Here is a 21,083-nt window from a genome sequence, read left to right as displayed (position 1 = left end):
TATGCTATGGGCCGCCATAACAGCCGATGGCCACTATCCGCTAGTATTAATCGACCTTGGCATCAGAATAAATGCCGAACATTATCATGAAAATATTGTTACTTACTTAGCAGGCTTCTTACAGGTTGTTCCATAAGCCGACCTTAAAAGAAGATTTCCGAGCGCGTCGGTCTTGAGCGTAACTCGTCCAATTTGAAACACCACGTTCCAAGATATTGGCTTCTACTTGAACTTTCCATCTAATTCGTGGTCTTCCCCTTCTGAATGAAGTAGACTCGCTTTTATAAGCCTTTTGAGCTGGGGCATTCTCATTCATCCGCACAACATGGCTTAGCCACCGTAGTCGCTGCAGCTCAATACGATGGAATGTATTATATTCGCATATGGAATGTAAAGCTCGTGGTTCATTCGATGCCAATATTCATCGTCGACGCAGATCGGCCCATAGATCTTTCGGAGAATTCTTCTCTCAAACACCCCAAAAGCTGCCTCATCTGCTTGCGCAAATACCCATGCTTCAAATTCGTATAACAGGACCGGTAGTATCAGCGTCTTGTCATGTGTGAGTTTGGTCTGGCGGGAGGTGGCCTTGTTTCTAAATTGCTTACTAAGACCATAGTAAACATCTGTTGGCCATCACTCTTCTTCTCCGAATTTCAAAACTGAAGTCATTCGTTTCATTTATGGCGGTACCAAGGTATATAAAATCTTTAACGACCTCGAAGCTGTAGTTCTCAAGTTCCACAGTTGGTCCGAGTCTATGGGACGTCTTGCGCATTGATACCATCAGCTTGATCTTCTCGCCATTTACCGCCAGACCCACTTTGGCAGACTCCTTCTCAATTTGTTCAAAGGTGGTTGTTACCGCTCTCAATGTTCGACCCATTATATCGATGTCATGTACTTCTCAAGTTCCACAGTTGGTCCGAGTCTATTGGACGTCTTGCGCGTTGATACCATCAGCTTCATCTTCTCACCTTTTACTGCCAGACCCACTTTGGCAGACTCCTTCTCAATTTGTTCAAAGGTGGCTGTTATCGCTCGCAATGTTCGACCCATTATATCGATGTCATTGGAGTAGGCGAGTAACATGTGTTGTTTGGTGTACAGGGTATCATTTCTGTTCACATTTGCCTCTCGTATGACCTTTACCAGTAGGATGTTAAAAAGATCACACGACAAACTGTTACCTAGTCTGAATCCTCGTTCGGTATTGAAGGGCTGCGATAGGTCCTTTCCGATTTTAACTGCTGACCTTGTGCCACTTAAAGTTATCCTGCATAGCTGTATTAATTATGCAGGAATGCCGAACGCATATATGACTTTAAACACCTCTGAACGGATAGGGCTGTCGAATGCGGCTTTATAGTCGACGAATAGGTGGTATGTGTCGATATGTTTTTCGTGGGTCTTTTCCAGGATTTCCAGCGTAGTGTGAAAATCTGGTCAATGGTGCATTTGCCAGGTCTGCAGCTGCATTGGTGTGGTCCAATAATGTCATTGAACATTGGTTTCAGTCGCTGGACTCGCACTTTATATGCGATGGGAAGCAGACTTATTCTCCTATAGTTGACGCATATCGTCGTCTTGCCTCCTTTTTGTGTACGAGATCTTTTTCCAGCAGGATGTTAAAAAGATTACACGACAAACTGCCACCTTGTCTGAATCCTCGTTCGGTACTGAAGGCCTCCGATAGATCCTTTCCGATTTTAACTGCTGACCTTGTGCCACTTAAAATTATCCTGCATAGCCGTATTAATTATGCAGGAATGCCGAAAACAGGCATTACTTCAAAACACCTCTGAACGGATAGGGCTGTCGAATGCGGCTTTATAGACGACGAACAGGTGGTATGTGTCGATGTGTTTTTCATGGGTCTTTTCCAGTATTTGGCGCAGAGTGAAAATATTCTGGAGGGTGTATTAAAGCCTTGGGCATGCAAACATTTTGGCCGCAGACCTTGTACCTTTCAACAGGACTCAGCACGCGCCAGCCAAGAATTGTTTACCAAATGAGGTTCCTCACTTCATTTCCAGCACACAATGGCCACCAAAATCTCTGGATACCAATCCGTTGGACTATTGTGTCTGGAGTATTTTGGAAAGCAAGGTTGCCACTAAAAATACCAAAGTGTCGATCACCTCAAGCAAGCGCTTCTCCGGGAATGGGCCAAAATACCGCAGAGCAACATTCGGGCAGCCTGTAACGGTTTTATTGACCGTTTGAAGGTCATAATTCGTGCCAAAGGTGACCAATTCGAACAAATCTATACTTCTTCTAAAATTTGAAGCAATTTCCGAAATTATTTGCTTTCATTCAATAAAATTAAAAAATCTTGTTAAAAATATGGCGTTTGACTTTGTTGCAGTGGTTTTTTATCTCACCCTATACATCCATACCCACAATAGACAAGCGTCATATTCTGTCACATTGCATTTGCGGATAAGACAGAAGAAAAACAAAGCAGAACATTTCGCTGTCATTGCCATTTAAACAGAACAAAAATTTTCCCTCCAAAAATCCCTTGCATGTGTATGGGTTATGTTATGTTATGTCTCTCACACTGTGTTCATAACCCCCAATATGTAATTAGTGGGATATATGTATGTGTGTTAAGTGACCACCTATTATAGATTTGAAATAATATTTTACTTAAAAAAGAAACACACTAAATTGACATTCTATTGATTTTTTATTGGACTTTTGTTGGATTTTTATACCCTTCCTCTTCCTTGCGTTTTCCTTTGGGGCGGGATTGCGTGTCAGCGTTTCTAACCACGTAATTGTTGTCGGTAGTGGATAAAAAAAAAACCAAAATTATTACAAATTACGTTTAAAACAAATGTTTGAACTTGTAAATGGTAAATGACTTTGGAATGCTTTTTGAAAGAAAGAAAAAAAAACGAATAACCACAATTTGTTTTGGGAGCCTTCGCTACTCCTTAATTGTGTTCGTTTGTAATTAAGAGGAAAAAATTAAGGCGTTTTTTTTTTGGGTCACCAAAAATAATAACAATTTTGTTAGTTGGGGGGAAAAGTTTGATATTTTATTTATTTAATGGTCACATTTCGATAATATTAAAGTATCAATTGATGTGAAGTTCTGCAGAGCGTATGCTCATTATAGCACAGTATGTCAATCATCTGTCAATTTTTTCCATATCATATTTCACATGATTGGCAACACTGCACATCGAATTCAAGTAGAAATTACGCACTTTGACAGTTAATCGCGACATCAGCTGCTCTAAATGGACTACCTATTCATTGTGCCAAGGTGCTATCCAGCGTACATTATTGGACCCATGATGTAATAATAAGGTGATGTATCAAAACAAAAAACTTTGTTTTTGTCTCGATTATCTGTCAAATGTTTCCATTTAATATTTCAAATGGTTGGCAACACTACACATCGAATTCAAGTAGAAATTATCCACTTTGACAGTTAATCAAGACATCAGTTGCGCTAAATGGACTACCTTTTCATTGTGCCATGATTGGACCATATCAAATCCAACATTGACCAGATTTTCACACATACCACCTATTCGTCGACTATACAGGGTGAGATAAAAAAACTACAACAAAGTTAAACGCCATGATTTTTACATTTTTTTTTTTTAATTTTATTGAATAAAAACAAAAAAAAATTCGGAAATAGCATCACAATTTTAGAATATAAATTTGTTCGAATCGGTCACATTGGCCTTCAAACGGCCAATGAAACCGTCACACGCTGCCTGAATGTTACTCTGCGGTATTTAGGCCCATTCCCAGCGAAGCGCTTGCTTGAAGTGATCGACACTTTGGTAGTTTTTAGTGTCAACCTTGCTTTACAAAATACTGCAGACACAATAGTCCCATGGATTGGTATCCGGAGATTTTGGTGGCCATTGTGCGCTGCAAATGAAGCGAGGAACCTCATTTTGTAAACAATTCTTGGGTGGCGCGTGCTAAGTGCGATGGTGGAATGTCCAAGGTCTGCGGCCAAAATGTTTGCGTGCCCAAGGCTTTAATACACCCTTCAGAATATTTTTCGCGATAATATTTGGCATTTATTCTGATGCCACGGTCGATTAATACGAGCGGAGAGCGACCATAGACTGTTATGACGTCCCACACCATTGCCTACGCTTGAGTTCTGGTGGCCAAACGAAGGTGCACATTTTCATCTGAACTCTTTGGCAAGTATAGATCATTTTGTTTACAAACTGCCGGAGAAAACTAAATTCGGCAGTTCAACACTTTCGGCCAAGCGAAGCAACTCTTTACCTCTTTTGAGTCTATTTTCTTTCTATTGCGGTGTACGTTCTTGCACTTTTTTGAATTTCAATGGCTTTACCTCGAGCTCATTTTCAAAATTTGCCGAATGGAATATTGCAATATGTTCAGCTCAAGAGCCATTTTCGGCCACTGCGACATTTCCCGACATTTTCCCGTGATCGACACTTTGGTCGTTTTTAGTGCCAACCTTGTTTTCCAAAATACTCCAGACACAATAGTCCAACGGATTGGTATCCGGAGATTTTGGTGATCATTGTGCGTGAAATGAAGCGAGGAACCTCACTTTGTAAACAATTCTTGGGTGGCGCATGCTGTATGCGACGGTGCTGAGTTCTGTTGGAATGTCCAAGGTGTGCGGCCAAAATGTTTGCGTGCCCACCCTCCAGAATATGCCCACCCTCGATAATATTTGGCATTTATTCTGATGCCATGAACCAGTGGATCGACACCGACACACACAACACACCGCACGAAAATATACTACATGCTACAATCATATACTCAATTAGCCACTTTGAGTCAGATCGAATACCTGAAACAAGAGTAATCACATTGTGTTAAATCCTGATACCGGACAGAGACTCAAGGAACAGCGGAACACTAGGACATATGCCTCCGGGAAACTGTTGTTACACGGATGGCTCCCGGCTAGCGGGAAAGACGGAACTGGGACTTTTTATTGACGAACCGGAAACTGGAATCTCACTTCGCCTGCCAGATCACAATACGATCCCACAGGCGGAGGTTCAAGCCATAACAGAGTGTCTAAGATGGTTAAGCTCTAACTCTGGGCATAATAACATAAATATCATGACAGATAGTAAACATGCTATTAATGCAGCAACATCCAAAACGGTTACATCAAAAACTGTATTGGAATGCATAAAAACAATAAACAATTTCTCACGACAGGGTCTTGTACGTATAATCTGGGTACCACCGGGTCACTCAGGAGTCATAGGAAACGAGATAGCCAACCAACTCGCCAGACGTGCTACCGACCTAAGCAAAATAGATGTGAACAGTGCAAAACCTTTTAGCACTTCAGAGGTCATGGGCGAAAGAGACGCACAAAACACTCTGGAATAACGAGAGGACTGGAAAAAACACAAAAATCTTATGGGGAGACCCAAATGAGGATAAGACTAAGCAAATACTTACGCTAAACAAGAAAGAACTAAGCAGACTGGAAGGCATTCTCACAGGACATCCTGTGAACCTGCAGTCACATTTACACAAGATTGGGTGTTTGGGAAGCAGTAGGTGCAGAGCGTGTGGGGAAAACAACGAAACGTTGGAACATTTCCTATGCCACTGCCCAGCTTTTGCATGCATCCGAACCCAATTCTTGGAAATCGACACTGTTCCTGAACTAAATGACCTAAGGGGGTGTGAATGGAAAATACTAAAGGATTTCAGAAAGAACACAGAATTCCCAGAAGAATAGGCAGACAAAAAAAAATTAAGAATAATTCAATCTAAATACCTATCCTTCCTAGAGCGCACAATAGACCTCCTATGGCTTAAATGTATGTCCCACAATGGACATGTGATGGTGTAAACCACCCCTCTTTTCAATCTAACTAACTATTCTGATGCCACGGTCGATTAATACGAGCGGAGAGCGACCATCGGCTGTTATGGTGGCCCACACCATCACCATGGCCAGCACTTGAGTTCTGGGGGCCAAACGAAGATGCATATTTTCAGCTGATTTCTTTGGCAAGTAAACGCGATCATTTTGTTTGTTTACAAACTGCTGGACCACGAATGTTTGGCTGTTCACCACTTTCGGCCAAGCGAAGCAACTCATTACCTCTTTTGAGTCTATTTTCTTTCTGTTGCGGTGTAAGTTCTTGCACTTTTTAGAATTTCAATGGCTTTACCGCGAGCTCATTTTTCAATATTTGACGAATGGAATATTGCGATATGCCATTTTCCGGACTACGCTACCAGTATCACGGTAAGGAGCGATGGTACGGGACACAAAGGATTTATTCACATTTAAATGCTGGAGTGCTCTAACGATAGTCACTTGTGGGTTTCCAACCAAATATAAAGAAATCTGACTATGACGCTTGGATTGCATTACGAATAACTTTTTTTTTCTGGAAAATTCTCAACAAAATGCTTTTGTACGCTGGTGAACAATAATATTTTTAACAGCTGTCGGACGAGTGGCTTAGAAATGACAGCAGTCTGAAGTTGGTTGCAGTTTTTTTCATCTCACCCTGTAAACCCGCATTCGACAGCCCTATCCGGTTCGGCATTTCTGCAAAATTACTACAGCTATGCAGGATAACTTTAACTGGCACAAGTTCAGCAGTTAAATTCGGAGAGGACCTCTCGGTGCCCTTCAATACCGAACGAGTATTCAGACATAGTGACAGTTCGTTGTGTGACCTGATTAATATCCTGTTGGAAAAGGTCATACGAGATACAAATGTGAAGACAAGTGGCGCCGACGGCATCGACATAATGGGCCGAACATTGCAAGCGGTAACAGTCACCTTTGAAGAAATTGAGAAGGAGTCTGTCATAGTGGGCCTGGCAGTAAATGGCGAGAAGACCAATGTGATGGTATCAACCCGCAAGAAGTCTAGTAGACTCGGACCAATTGTGGAACTTGAGAACTACAACTTCGAGGTAGTTAAAGATTTTATATACCTCAGTGCCGCTATAAATGAAACTAAAGCATCAATTTTGAAATTCGGTGAATGATAGTGTTGGCCAATCAATGCCACCTCTCGCTAAACCAAACTCACACTTTACAAGACGCTGATATTACCCGTGCTGTTATATGGATGGGTACTTGGGAAGCCACTAAAACGGCATATACATTAGAACTTTTTACCGGGTTAACCTACTTTATGAGGATATATTTGACATATATGCAAAGGAATTGACAATTGAAACCCACTGGGTTAACGAAATCCGGTTAAATCTAAACGTCGTTTAAGACAGCTCTTTCAGTGTTTGAGAGAAAAATTGACGGTCAAATGAACCATGAGGTGTGCCATCTAATCTCCGACATGAGCTGTACCATAGTCTGACGTATCGAGCTGCAGCGAGACTGCGTTGGCGAGGTCATGTTGTAAGAATAGATGAGGGTTCCCCAGCTCAAATGGCACATATGTGGGATATTTTCTAATTTATTTATGTGTAAACGGATTCTTGACATACTGTACACGTTTTTCTTAAAATACGTTTAGATTTACGAAATTCACTCAATTTCAAATGTCAATTACAAGGCCTTTTTATAGGGTCACACATAAAGCGGAAAAACAGCTGTTATTTTCAAGATAAATTTTGATGGTTGTTTTACGTTTTCATAATGTGCAGGCGTTCATAATAAAGGATTTTGACAGCAAACTTGAAAATCAGCTGATCTTTCTGATTTACTAGCAGGTCTTTGTTAATTCCATAGTGTATACCATGGTGCAATAATAAGGTTATGTATCAAATCGAAAAACACTTGTTTTTCATTCGCGCGTCTGTCAAATTTTGTCTAGTAATATTTCGCGTGGTTGGCAACATTGCACGTCGAATTCAAGTAGAAACCATGGGGACAATAAATAGGGAGACCATTTTTAGCGCAGCTGATGCCTCGATTAACTGTCAAAGTGGGTAATTTCTACTTGAATTCGATGCGCAGTGTTGCCAACCATGTAAAATATTATAAGGAAAAAATTGCCAGATGGTCTAGACCATGACACAATGAACAGGTAGTCCATTTAGAGCAGCTGATGTCTTGATTAACTGCCAAAGTGCGTAATTTCTACTTGAATTCGAAGTGAAGCGTTGCCAACCATGTGAAATAATATATAGAAAAATTTGACAGATGGTCGAGACAAAAACAAAGGTTTTGGTTGTGATGTTGTTGTGTGAAAATGTTTTTCTTTTGATACACACCTTATTATTGCACCATGGTAGAAACCATGGCACAATGAATAGGTAGTCCATTTAGCGCAGCTGATGTCTCGATTAACTGTCAAAGTGGGTCATTTCTACTTGAATTCAATGTGCAGTGTTGCCAACCATTTGAAATATTATATGGAAGAATTTGACAGATAATTGAGACAAAAAACAAAAAAACAAAGGTTTTTGTTGGTATACATCACCTTATTATTGCATCATGGTAGAAACTATGCAGTTTGACAGTTAATCGGATTGTCAGCTGGTGGACTAAATGGAGTACCTATTTATTGTGCCATGGCGTATACACCATAGATCTTTCATTCACTAGATTATGATAAGGATTTACATGACATGTACGTTATGGAATTGACATTTGAAATCGTTTAGAGTTCGTAGACTAAACGCACATTTACAATGGAGTTTAAACTAATTTGAAAACTATGTTTATATTGGTCTACGATACATGTTCTGTAATTGATAAAAATTTTCAAAAAAATATATATGTTTTATTTAATGAAATCTTTTCTTTTTCTTCTTTTCTTTTATAGGACACAACAATAATACCATGATTACCTTCTAGAACATAACATAAAAATCAAATTAAAAAAGAACAAATACAAAAAAACATACAAAACTGGAGGCCTTTTCTTAGTAATAACGTAGACTATATATGTATAACTAAGACATAAATATATATATATATATATTGAACCAGATATCGTATTCCTTGTATGTAGTTGTTATTATTATTCAAAAATTAAAAGAAAAACCCCAACTCCCCCTAATTGCTCAGCATTCGCAAAAAAAAAAATAAATATTCAACAACATCTTTAACATGGTTTGGGATTTTGCTGTTGGTGGCGTCACCGATGAGGTGCCACGCACTATGGGTCCCGAATGTGAAAATTATATGACAAATCGTCGACGCTTTATCGAGGCGGTACTATTTTGCATATTATTTGCCTACATCATGTACTGGGCGATTAAACGTTTGGAACCCATAAAATTGCCAGATGCCAAAGAAATAAATCGACCATATAGTGGCATGCGAATAATACTCTTGCTCACAATGACAATGACATTTGGCATTGAGATGGGCTTTAAGCTAGCCAATAGATCTGTGATATTTGTCTTAAATCCATGTCATATCCAAACGATAGTGCAAGTAAGTATGAAGAACAACAACAACAAAATGAAACATTTAAAAAAATAGAAGAATGACAGTGACATAAATTGCAATGTGTAAACTTAATATTAAAACATTATTGTGTTTTATTTGATTTTATTTGTCACATTTCGAATTTATAAAAATCCGCCTGATGTAAATATGTATATCATTCTCGTGATACATTTGTTTATAAATTAATTTGAAATGTATTTGATAATATAAATGATGATATTTATTTAAATTATTTTATTATAAACACGACAAAGAAAGCTCTGAGTTTAGAGTATTTACATGAAAATTATTCTATATTAAATCATAATTTACCCGTAGTTTATCATTTTCTTTGACATACATATCAAAAAAACATGTTCAGTGTAAATGTACCTTAAGATAATAGTAATTGATCTAATTAGAATGCCATGGTACAATTATAAAAGGTAACAGCAAATCCCAGTTGATTTGATTCCAACGTAATACTCGATTTCAATATGAATTTCAAATTATTTAATATTAAAAATCACCCAACAGTCAAAAAAATTTTTCTTTAATCCACAATGCCTGCTGGGAAGCAAAACTTTCTTCATTGAATGTTTCCTGCATTTTCATATGTGTTACACATATATAACAGCTCAATTATAGGCAACATTGCACGTCGTATTAAAGTAGAAACCATGGGACAATATATCGGTAGTCCATTTAGCGCAGCTGATGTCTCGATTAACTGTTAAAGTGGGTAATTACTACTTGAATTCGATGCGAAGTGTTGCCAACCATGTGAAATATTATAAGGAAAATTTTGACAGATGGTCGAGACAAAAACAAATGTTTTTGTTATGATACATCGCCTTATTATTGCACCATGGTAGAAACTATGCACTTTGACAGATAATCGGATTGTCAGCTGGTGGGCTGGATTTTGAATAAGATTTATGTGATGTATACGCTATGGAATTGACATATGAAATCGAGAGGATTTAGTAGTCTAAACGTGCTCTTAGTTTGAATTTCGAAAATGCAACCCTGTTAAGAGAAAAGAACAGAAAAGATGATGAAATAAATGAAGACGACATTCGTTAGAGTGACGCTAAAAAGCCAACACTAGTAATATTTCTCATGATTGGCAACATTGCACGTCGAGTTCAAGTAGACCATGATGCAATAATAAGATGATGTATCAAAACAAAAACATTTGTTTTTGTCTCGACCATCTGTCAAATTTTTCCTTATAACATTTCACATGGTTGCAAACATTGCACATCGACTTCAAGTAGAAATTACGCACTTTGACATTTGATCAAGACATCAGCTGTTCTAAATGGACTACATATTCATTGTGCCATGAAGTAGACAATATGCACTTTGACAGTTAATCCGATAGACAGCTGCGCTAAATGGAGTACCTATTGATAATTTGCCACAATTTAACCGTTGATTAAGTTGGCATTTTCTTTGACATACATGTCAAAAAAAAAAAATGTTCAGTGTAAATGTGCCTTAAGAGAATAGTAAAAAACGTGATCTAATAAAGAAGCTTTATTTAGATTACCTTTCCTATTGAGTATATGTCATATGCTTTTCATAATTAAAATGTGTTATCCTATATTTAAGTGGCGTACATACTATAAATTTTGAATGACAGTTTCATGATCGATCCTTTTTACAGGCAAAAATCCAAAAAAAATCAGAATCTTTAACATCCAACAAATCCAATTTAAATCATCATATTTTAATGTGTTCCCATTAAAGGCCGTATTTACATCAACTATGTTTTAATAAAAGTGTGTGATAAATCACAACTTTTCAAAAAAAAAAACCATTGCAATTTATATCAAACATTCTTTTTCAATCATAAATTCCATTTGTAATAATTTTTATAATTAAAAAATAAAAAAAATTGTTTTTTTCTTTTTCCAGATATATATTTTAGCAGCCAAACCCAGCAAACTAACAACGACACTGTTTCGTGTACAAATGAATAATCTGAACGGTCCAGTTCTGGCATTTCTCTTCCCCGAAGTGGAGTGCCGCACTCTGCCCTTTGAACAGGCCACCTATTGGATACAACACGCTATGCTGTACATAATCCCCGTTTATGTTCTGCGTTCGGGCCTGTGTCAGGTTGAAGATTTACACGATTATAATTGGTCAATAATTGGTGTGGAATTTCAGTTGTTGTATCATTTTAGTGTATTAAATTATTTCTCTGTGGTAAGTATAGGTCATGAATTATTAGTTTTTTTTAAAGGAAAATATGGATATTTTATTGCGACTTAAATGGTGTACACACTATTACTCATAAAATGATAGTTTTTAATAATGTGACTGTCCCAACTGAGTGTGTACCCGCCTTTATACCTTATTCTAAAAGGATGTACACACCATGATGCAATAATAAGGTGAGGTATCAAAATAAAAACTTAATTTTTTCGACAAAATTTTGTTTATTGAATGCTGTGGTCGCTCATGTCTGTCATTCTGCAAGCATCCACATTTATATTTATGGTTCTTAAGCGATAAAAAGTCAGCCTTTTTATCAAATTCTGTCAAATTTTCGACCATCTGTCAAATTTTATCTAGTAATATTTCTTATGGTTGGCAACATTGCACGCCGAATATAGTTCATACTTAAACAATGTACTTTGACTGCTGCGCTAAATGGAGTACCTCTTAATTGTGTCATGGTACACACTATCACTTTTGAATGACAGTTTGGCCCACATTTTGCTTGTTTAATTGTGTGATCGTTCATTTCCGCCTTTTATCAGGCAAACACGAACATATTCATGGTTGTTGGACAGTCAGTAATCGATTAGAAAAAAACTAACAGTTCAAACCGATAATGTGTACCCGCTTTTACACTTTATTCTAAAATAAAGTACACATCATGGCACAATGAATAGGTAGTCAATTTAGAACAGCCGATGTCTTGATTAACTGTCAAAGTGCGTAATTTCTACTTGAATTCGATGTGCAATGTTGCCAACCATGTGAAATATTATAAGGAAACATTTGGCAGATGATAGAGACAAAAACAAAGGTTTTTGTTTTGACACATCACCTTATTATTGCGTCGTAGTACACACCATGCGTCAATAAATAGGTACTCCATTTAGCGCTGCTGACTATCCGATTAACTGTCAATGTTGTATTCGACGTGCAATGTTGCCAACCATAAGAAATATTACTAGACACAGTTTGACAGCAGGTCGAATAAAAACAGATGTTTTTTGTTTTGATACATCACATTAATAGAATATGGTACACACCAAGATTTATTAATAAGGTCACCCAGCAAGCGAAAGTCGAAGCTGTCATTCAAAAGTGATATTGTGTATCAAGACAGGCTCTAATCGCCAAAAAATATGACTATCCTAACTGATAGTGTGTACCCGCCTTTACACTTAATTCGAACATGAGGTTTACACAAGATATTTTTGAAAGAAAATTACAATGATACAACCATGATGCAATACTAAGGTGATGTATCAAAACTAAAACCTTTGCTTTTGTCTCGACCATCTGTCAAAACTACGCATATTGACAGTTAATCAAGTCATCAGCTGCGCTAAATGGACTAACAATTTACTGTGCCATGGATACAACCAATAAATAGGAACTCCATTCAGCCCAGCTGACTACCTAATTAACTGTCAAAATGCATAGTTTTTACTTGAATTCGAAGTGAAATTATGCCAACCAGATACAATTCTGCAGAATATCGAATGAAGACCATATGTTTTTATTTTAATACATCAAAATTTGTTATTTAAAATTTCAAAAATGCTGCATTTAAATCGAACGTGTTTTTCATTTTTGTAGTGACATATTTACAAAGGAAAAATCATTTTAAATTATAAATGATATTTTATCTGTAGTTTTAAGTACTAGACTGTGTAAACATAACCTTAACAAAACATCTGATTTCTGTCAAAATAATTAATCGTTATTGCTTTTACATTTGTTTCTTTTTGTTTCTTTTCAGAAAACTGGCATTAATCTAAATCATATGCTTTGCGCCGCCGAAAGTGATCCTTTTCAAGGACAAAATTATCGAATTGCTGCTGTGATACATGAGTCAATTCTATGCCCCATTCTAAATAAATTAACCGTATATATGTTTGCAACACCGGCTAGTATACAAACGTCATGCAAACTGAAAGCAAAAACCCAAAAAGAACAACAACAACAACCACAACAATATGAAAAGTTAACAAGCAAACAAACAATGGCATTAAGCGATTCAGCAACATTCGAAGATTCAGCTAAGCTGAATTTACAACAAAAAGAACAACATAAACCGCCCACTATAAATAATCAATTATATTTACATAAGGATGGAGGAGAATGTGATGGCAATGATGCCACATCACAGTTAAAGCATCGTAAAACAGCTGGTGCAACATCCACCTCAAATGACAGCTGTAGTAATCATTCAAATTATCCCAGTAGTAGTCATAGCTGTCATACACACTGTGATCATCAACAAAATGCAACACTGCAACAACAGCAACCGCAAACGCAACCTGAAACAGAAGAAGAAGACATAGATTATGTTCTCGAACAGGATGACGATGATGATGGCATGGAAATGGTTATGTCACCAGAAGCTACCCAAAAAGAAGAAAAAGAAGCAGATGAAGTCAAAGATTATGGAATGCCTACAAACAAAATTGATTAGTATTTAAGAGAAACCGATAATAACAATAATAATTATAATATTATTAATAATAAACCTAATAGTAGTTTCCTTTTCTAAAATCAGCAGTATAATCAACTTTTATCTAAAACAGAAAACAACCCGAAACAGATTACTTGATTGATATACATAAATACATATACAATAGGGCCATACTCGAACCACATATGTAACCAATGTGATGTAAGTGATTATAATTATTTATCAAAAAGATATAAACTATATAAGAACAGTAAGTTATAATAACAATAATAAACATTGTGAATACTAATAATAATAATAATATGATGATGATAATGAATTGTATTCTAACAGGATTGGAACTATTTTTCGCTTTTCTTTTCCTATAAAATATTGTTGGCAACTCTTTTTAGGGATATGACAATTTAAATGATAAACGAAATTGTTATTTATTATAAAACTTGTTTGATGTAAATGTGTATAATTTCTATATGGGGGATTGAGATAATAGAGCATGCCATTTTTATTAAATACAAAATAGGATATGATGTAAAATAAAAACATCTGTTTTCTTATTCGACGATCTGTCAAATATTATCTGGTAATATTTCTCATGGTTGGCAACATTGCACGACGAATTATACATTTGTTGTTATCTCGACCATCTGTCAATTTTTCCTTATAATATTTCAAATGGTTGGAAACACTGCACATCGAATTCAAGTAGAAATTACGCACTTTGAAAGATAATCAAGTCATCAGCTGTGCTAAATGGACTGCCATGTGGAACTCTATGCTAACCTGGTGTTTACAGACGATTTTTTGGTAGACAATAGCAAATATATAAACCATGTTAAGCTATGGGCAGTAAACCTGGATAATTTATGACATTTAAAAGCAAAAGAATAAACAAATGATTTTAAATATAAAAAAAAGTTGGCCGAAATGGATTGAACCATGTTACAATAATACAAGATAGGGCAGCTTGTGGTGAATAACAAAAAAGCAACTATACACGTGTGGCTTCTTCTGCCATAAATATACCCAACAAGTGTTTGTGTTATAAAAAATTATATTCGTATTGTAATATAATTTTTATTTTCATTCATGATTTCAGAATTATTTTTCAAATTGTCTGGACGCCTGCGTCACAAAGACAATTTTTAATTTTTTTGACAATTAATGCATGAACGCATTTGTTTTTGACGAGCATCAATGTCACATGTACCAATACTTGTTGGAAAAATGCCACTGATATTGACAATATAAATTATATGTTTTATTAGAACCAATAGTCCAGAAGTATGGTGAGGATATCCTTAATAATATTGGTATCTTTGGCATAATATATTTGACATATATTTCTATACAGTATATACGAATCCTCACTTATGGGACAATAATTGGTACTCCATTTAGCGCAGCTGACTGTCCGATTAAGTGTCAAAGTGCATAGTTTCTACTTGAATTCGACGTGCAATATTGCCAACCATGAGAAATATTACTAGATCAAATTTGACAGATGGTTAATCAATATTTATTAGGAAACTGTCAATGAAATTGAAATTGTTTTATTATGTGTAGGTATCTTTGGTATAATTGACATATATTTCTATACAGTTTGCATCGAATAAATGTCATTTAAATGTAAAGATTAGAGCGCATTTACACTGAACGTGTTCTATGTAAATTCTCATTTATGTTGGCATTTTCTTTGTTTATATTCATGACCAAATGAATAGGTACTCAATTTAGCCCAGCTGAATATCCGATTAACTGTCAAAGTGCATAGTTTCTACCATGGCACAATAAATAGGTAGTCCATTTGGAGAAGCTGATGTCTCGATTAACTGCCAAATTGCCTAATTTCTACTTGAAATCGATGTGCAATGTTGCCAACCATGTTAAATATTTTAAGGAAAAAATTTACAGATGGTCTATGTGGTTGTTGTATTTTCGATAAAATATAACGCGACGGATGGCTTATCGCGAGCATTCTGCTTAGCCCTTTATTATTGCAGCATGGTTTTTACACTTGAATTCGTCGTGCAATGTTGCCAACCATGAAAAATACTACTAGATAAAATTTGAATAAAAAACAGATGTTTTTGTTTTGATAATATTTCATCAAAAAAGACAGCTGTTTTTTCTCAAATTAATTATCCAAAATTTAGGCTTTGTTTATGTTTTCATAGTGGAAGACAATTCACAATAGTGCACTTTGACAGCAAACTTGAGAATCAGCTGATATGCAGCTCATCTTCCTGGGAAACCTTATAAATAGCTCTTGTTTTTTCTCGAACTGCAGTGCCCTACTTCAATGTACATAACAATCCGTATAAACTAGACACAAGACTAATATGGTATATAATTGTTTTCCTTTTTCCGCTTCAAAAATAAAAAAACAAACATTTTCAAAAAAATCCATGTCAATTTTTGGAAACTTATAAAAAATACATGACATATTTTTTTTAAAATACGTAATTTAGGACGTAAATTAATTCATATAACATAAAAGTTTGATTTTAAAGTGACATAATATTTAGAATATAGACAATAAGTTCTACTATTTTACTGTTTTTATTTAGGGTCAGCAATGCCGACAACTGATCCAAGGCAGATTTAATAAGGTAGCCATATCCGCACAGCTGTTGGTAAAAATAGACAATGAATGAAAATCTTCGAATTTTAATTCATTATATTTTCTAAATGAATTTGTGTAAAAAAATTGATTCATAAGATTTATTTTACTTTTGGAAAATTGTTTAGGCATATAATTATACTACAACTGTTGTTTGTTATAATAAATTGCTTATGCTCGTTAACTTTTTTAAATCTGCCTTGTTCTGATCAGCTGATCTGTTCAATTTTGTGTAATCAGCTGTTCTGTTTAATGGTTGTCATCTGATACTGATATTTGGTCTGTTCCCGTACTGCATGAATCTACTCGATTTTACTATTTTCTTCGATATCATAAAGGAAAATTCGTTATCGTAGTAAAAACTAGTAGATTCTTGCAGTACGGGAACAGACCAATTATATATATATATATATATATATATATATTTCTGAATAATTCCAATATTTTTCAAATAAAAGTTTCTTAAATTAACAATAATAATTTGGAACTTGTGCTCAATTTCAAAATTTGTCATTATAATATTAAAAAAAAATGAAGTAAATGATATAATTTGTCCTGATGTATAATAGAAATCAATTAGTTACAAATTAGCAAATGGTGTAAAAGTGAATAGCTTAATTTGCATATAAAGTAAACAATTAGGAATTAAATTAAATTATATGATTTTTTTTTTTAATTTTCCGCTGATTGCTAAAAGTGATAAATTATGTGATTTATCCTGTCTTAACAATATGTTAGACCAAGGCCTATTAATAAGCTTATCTAGAGATGCCAGCTGCAATTTGTTTTTGTCTCCATTATCTGTCAAATTTTTCCATATAATATTTCAAATGGTTGGCAACACTGCACATCGAATTCAAGTAGAAATTACCCACTTTGAGAGTTAGTTTTAGAACTTTTCCAAACAAAATGTTGAATGAAGAAATAAAACTATCACTTTTACACCAAAAATTAATTATATTTATACACAATATTAACTATATAAATATACATATATAGATAATATTTAAAAAAACAACAAATTCTATATATTTAACTAATTATTTATAACAAATAATAAGAATAAAACTTATTAAAGCAATAATAAAATTTGTAGTTTGAAAATAGTTAATAGTTTTATATACATATATATGAAATTTAAATAATTTTTCATTATTATTATCTTAATAAAAATAAAATATATTATAAACAATTTCATTGGTGCAAAATTTTTGAATTCGCTATAAAGTTCATTTTGTAAATTATGTTGGTAGCTCTGTAACAGAAAAATATTGTATATCTATATCGAAATGCATATTGACCAACGGTTTCTATTGAAGCTAAAAATAAAAACTATTTATAATATAATTTTGAAAAAAAAAACAAAAATAATGTTAAATGTTTTATTTTATTTTGTGTTAAAAAATAATAATTATAAAAATGAACAACAATAATAAAGAAACAGAATTATATATTATAAAGAATATGAAATCAAGTTGCATTATTTAGAAACACGTAATGTATTAATTAGTCAGTAACCGTAGACATCAAAGAAAGAAGGTTAAAAGGCGTTATAAATTAATCGCTATTACAAGTCCTCCAAGGTTGAGATCATGATGTAATAAGATCATCTGTCAAAATTTTCCTTATAATATTTCACATGGTTGGCAACATTGCATATCGAATTCAAGTAGGAATTACGCACTTTGACAGTTGACGACATCAGCTGTGAACGTATTATTTTTTGGCAAATGTAATGGCCTGTTTTCCTATTTATATCAATTAGGGAAATATTTTTCTTTTACATTTTACAAAATGTATTAAAATGTTCAATTCTGGAAGGCAAAGGAACACATCTATTTAGATATTTTCATATACAATACTTAAATACATTAAAGTGAGTTTGAATACACGAAATCCACTTGATTGGATTTTATAGTCTTTTACGTTGATTTGTTTATTTATCGGCCTATGCAGAAATTTTGACAGAGAACAGCTGTTTTTAGGTTTTTTACATCGTTCTATATTGCTATATTATATACCAAAAGAGTATTTTGGTTAGGTTTAAAAAGTGTTATACCGATTGCAAGCTCTAAATCGAAGTACAAATTAATTTTCCTAAATTGTTTAAGCCAAATTGTGTTTTTTTTCTCATTGCCTTTTTTTAACTGTCCACACCTTCCATATGCCAATGCAGAAATTTTGTCAGAAAACAGCTGTTTTTTCTATTCAATGATTTTTTACCTCGTTCTGTATGATTATATATCAAAAGAGTATTTTAATTACGTTTAAAAAGATAAAAATATGTTATACACGTTTTATATTCTGATTGCAGGCTCTAAATCGAAGTAAAAAGTAATTTTCCCATTTTTTTAGGCAAATTGTGTTTTTCTTCCCATTGCGGCATGACAACGGCCGCTTTGGTTGTGTTGTAGCCTTTGACAGCGGCAAACGCTGAAGTTTCCATTACGCCGTTAACTTATAAGGCGGCTTTGTTTTGTTTACATATGCTCAACGCTTTTTGTTTAGGTTATGATCACAACGACGCCGCCATACACATTTTCTATTTATTATTCTTATTTATATGGAAATAATATAAATTTTCAATTAAAAAAAATCTATTTTAGAAAATAAATACAACATTTTGTTATATTATAATTTAATAAATCCCCTGTTAATGTATTTATAATAACCCTAGCCAAGTTGTATATACGCCAAACGTTTATCGCCGCCCATTGTGTTTACTCTGGCCGTTCTCCTCTCTAGTGACAGACTGTCAACGTTTTGGCATTCGTATCGTATAGAATATATTTTTTTTATTATTTCTTGTCAATACTTTTGTGCAAAAACAACGGAGAAAATGTATAATCGCGAATTTTTATGGCAACAAATTTTAAAAAAATGATAAAAATATAAAGCATTTGAAATGTTATGGAAAAAGTAGCTAACAATGAAATTCATTGGAAAAGTAAATACGTGTTACAATTGTGTTTTCTAACAAGAAAGAAAGAAATATAGAAAAAAGAGAGTATGATGTAAAAACGTGCAAATGTTAAATGATTTAATAAAGAAAATAATTAACAAAATGATAAAGAATTCCCCAAAGATGTGTGGGCTTTTTGGTTTGGTGAATAATCAAAGTAAATATACCGTGATGAAAGTGAAGTCATAAAGTTCAGGCGACAAAAAGCAACAACAACAAAAGAAAAAAATACATACCAAGAAGATTAGCGGTCAAAAGTCTAGTTTCCCTTCAGTGGAAGTGTTTGTGAGCAAAAAAAAAACATCAATTTCTTTTTTCCTTTTCAAATGAATTGATAGTGATTTTTTTTTTATAAATTTATTGCATTATCGGGGCTATTGCGCGCGTCTCTTGGCTTTTGCCGAAGTAATGTGTTTTTTTATTTGTTATGTGATAATAGCCAGAACACAAACAAAACAACGCAACAAACGCATCTAATTAATTTTTTTCTGTGTTGTTTTCTGACGTATTTTTGTGGCTTTGCGCAAAAAAGTTCTTGCTTATTCAAAGTAGTGCAGTGTGCGTCAGCAGAGCTGCAACAGAGGAAGTGATTTGTTTCCAATAAGAAATTTAAATGGCAAACATGATTGGTAAACAAATGCCTGTGTGAAAAGTGAGAAATAATAACAACATTACGACAAGTGTCAAAATACAGATGATCAAAACGCCAACTCTCCCTCCCCCGCCCCAAGCCACCCACACTGTTACAAATTACAAGAAAAACAACAACAATAAATGAATGCTGCTGCTCAGCTGCTCCCATTGATTAAATGAGAATTTAAAACACCGTATGTACTGTGTGACAAACCAAGAGAGAGAGAGAGAGAGAGTACCGCTATACCAGCCACCCACAATAGGCAAAAACCAAAACAAACCCACGAGACGCAAATTATTTGACAACCTGTAAAACTCAAAGTGTGATTAATGTGCTAAATACACAAAAGAAAATAAAAAGGAAAAGAAAATCGCATAAAAATACAAAAAGAAAGATTCATAAAAAATTCGTTGAATTTAAAAAACATAAGAAAAATAAAACAACAACAAGTGCTAAATCAAACAAACCATCTCTATGTATTCAACAACGTATTTATTACAAAAATTTAACTACAAAATAAATGTTGTGTTATTGTTGTTGCTGTTGTTTGTAATATCTGCCAATACCTAAAAGAACGTATTATAAAAAAAAGCGAAACGAAAGAACATTTCGTTCTGAAAGTAAAACGGAAAACGCAGCGAAACATTGTGTGGTGTGTTTTTTTGAATTGAATTTTAAAGTGGTTGGTTTTTTTTTGGTGTTGCCCGCCTGACCGCTACCACTGAAAACGCCTACATTTCCAACCGCAAACCTTTGCCATTGTTTGTCGCGTGTTTTTCCCTTTTTTGCATACGAATTGCTTTCATATCCATTGTCGCC

At 34.6% G+C, this 21,083-nt stretch overlaps 1 protein-coding gene across 1 annotated transcript; it reads left to right on the top strand.

Annotated features, from left to right (window-relative positions):
• The first annotated feature begins 9,009 nt into the window (after positions 1-9,009).
• LOC133333666 (transmembrane protein 164) lies at positions 9,010-14,048 on the top strand. Its single transcript, XM_061541956.1, has 3 exons — positions 9,010-9,367; positions 11,285-11,578; positions 13,353-14,048. Exons 1-3 carry the CDS (start codon positions 9,038-9,040, stop codon positions 14,046-14,048), a joined length of 1,320 nt encoding a protein of 439 aa, XP_061397940.1. The 5' UTR covers positions 9,010-9,037.
• The last annotated feature ends 7,035 nt before the right edge of the window (positions 14,049-21,083 follow it).

This window comes from Musca vetustissima, unplaced genomic scaffold (genome assembly GCF_032173495.1).
Source record: "Musca vetustissima isolate MV318-11 ecotype Yass unplaced genomic scaffold, APGP_CSIRO_Mvet_v1 utg8392, whole genome shotgun sequence".
NCBI lineage: Eukaryota > Metazoa > Arthropoda > Insecta > Diptera > Muscidae > Musca > Musca vetustissima.
Note: the sequence above shows the minus strand (reverse complement) of the source record. Positions and strands in the feature narration are given on the sequence as shown.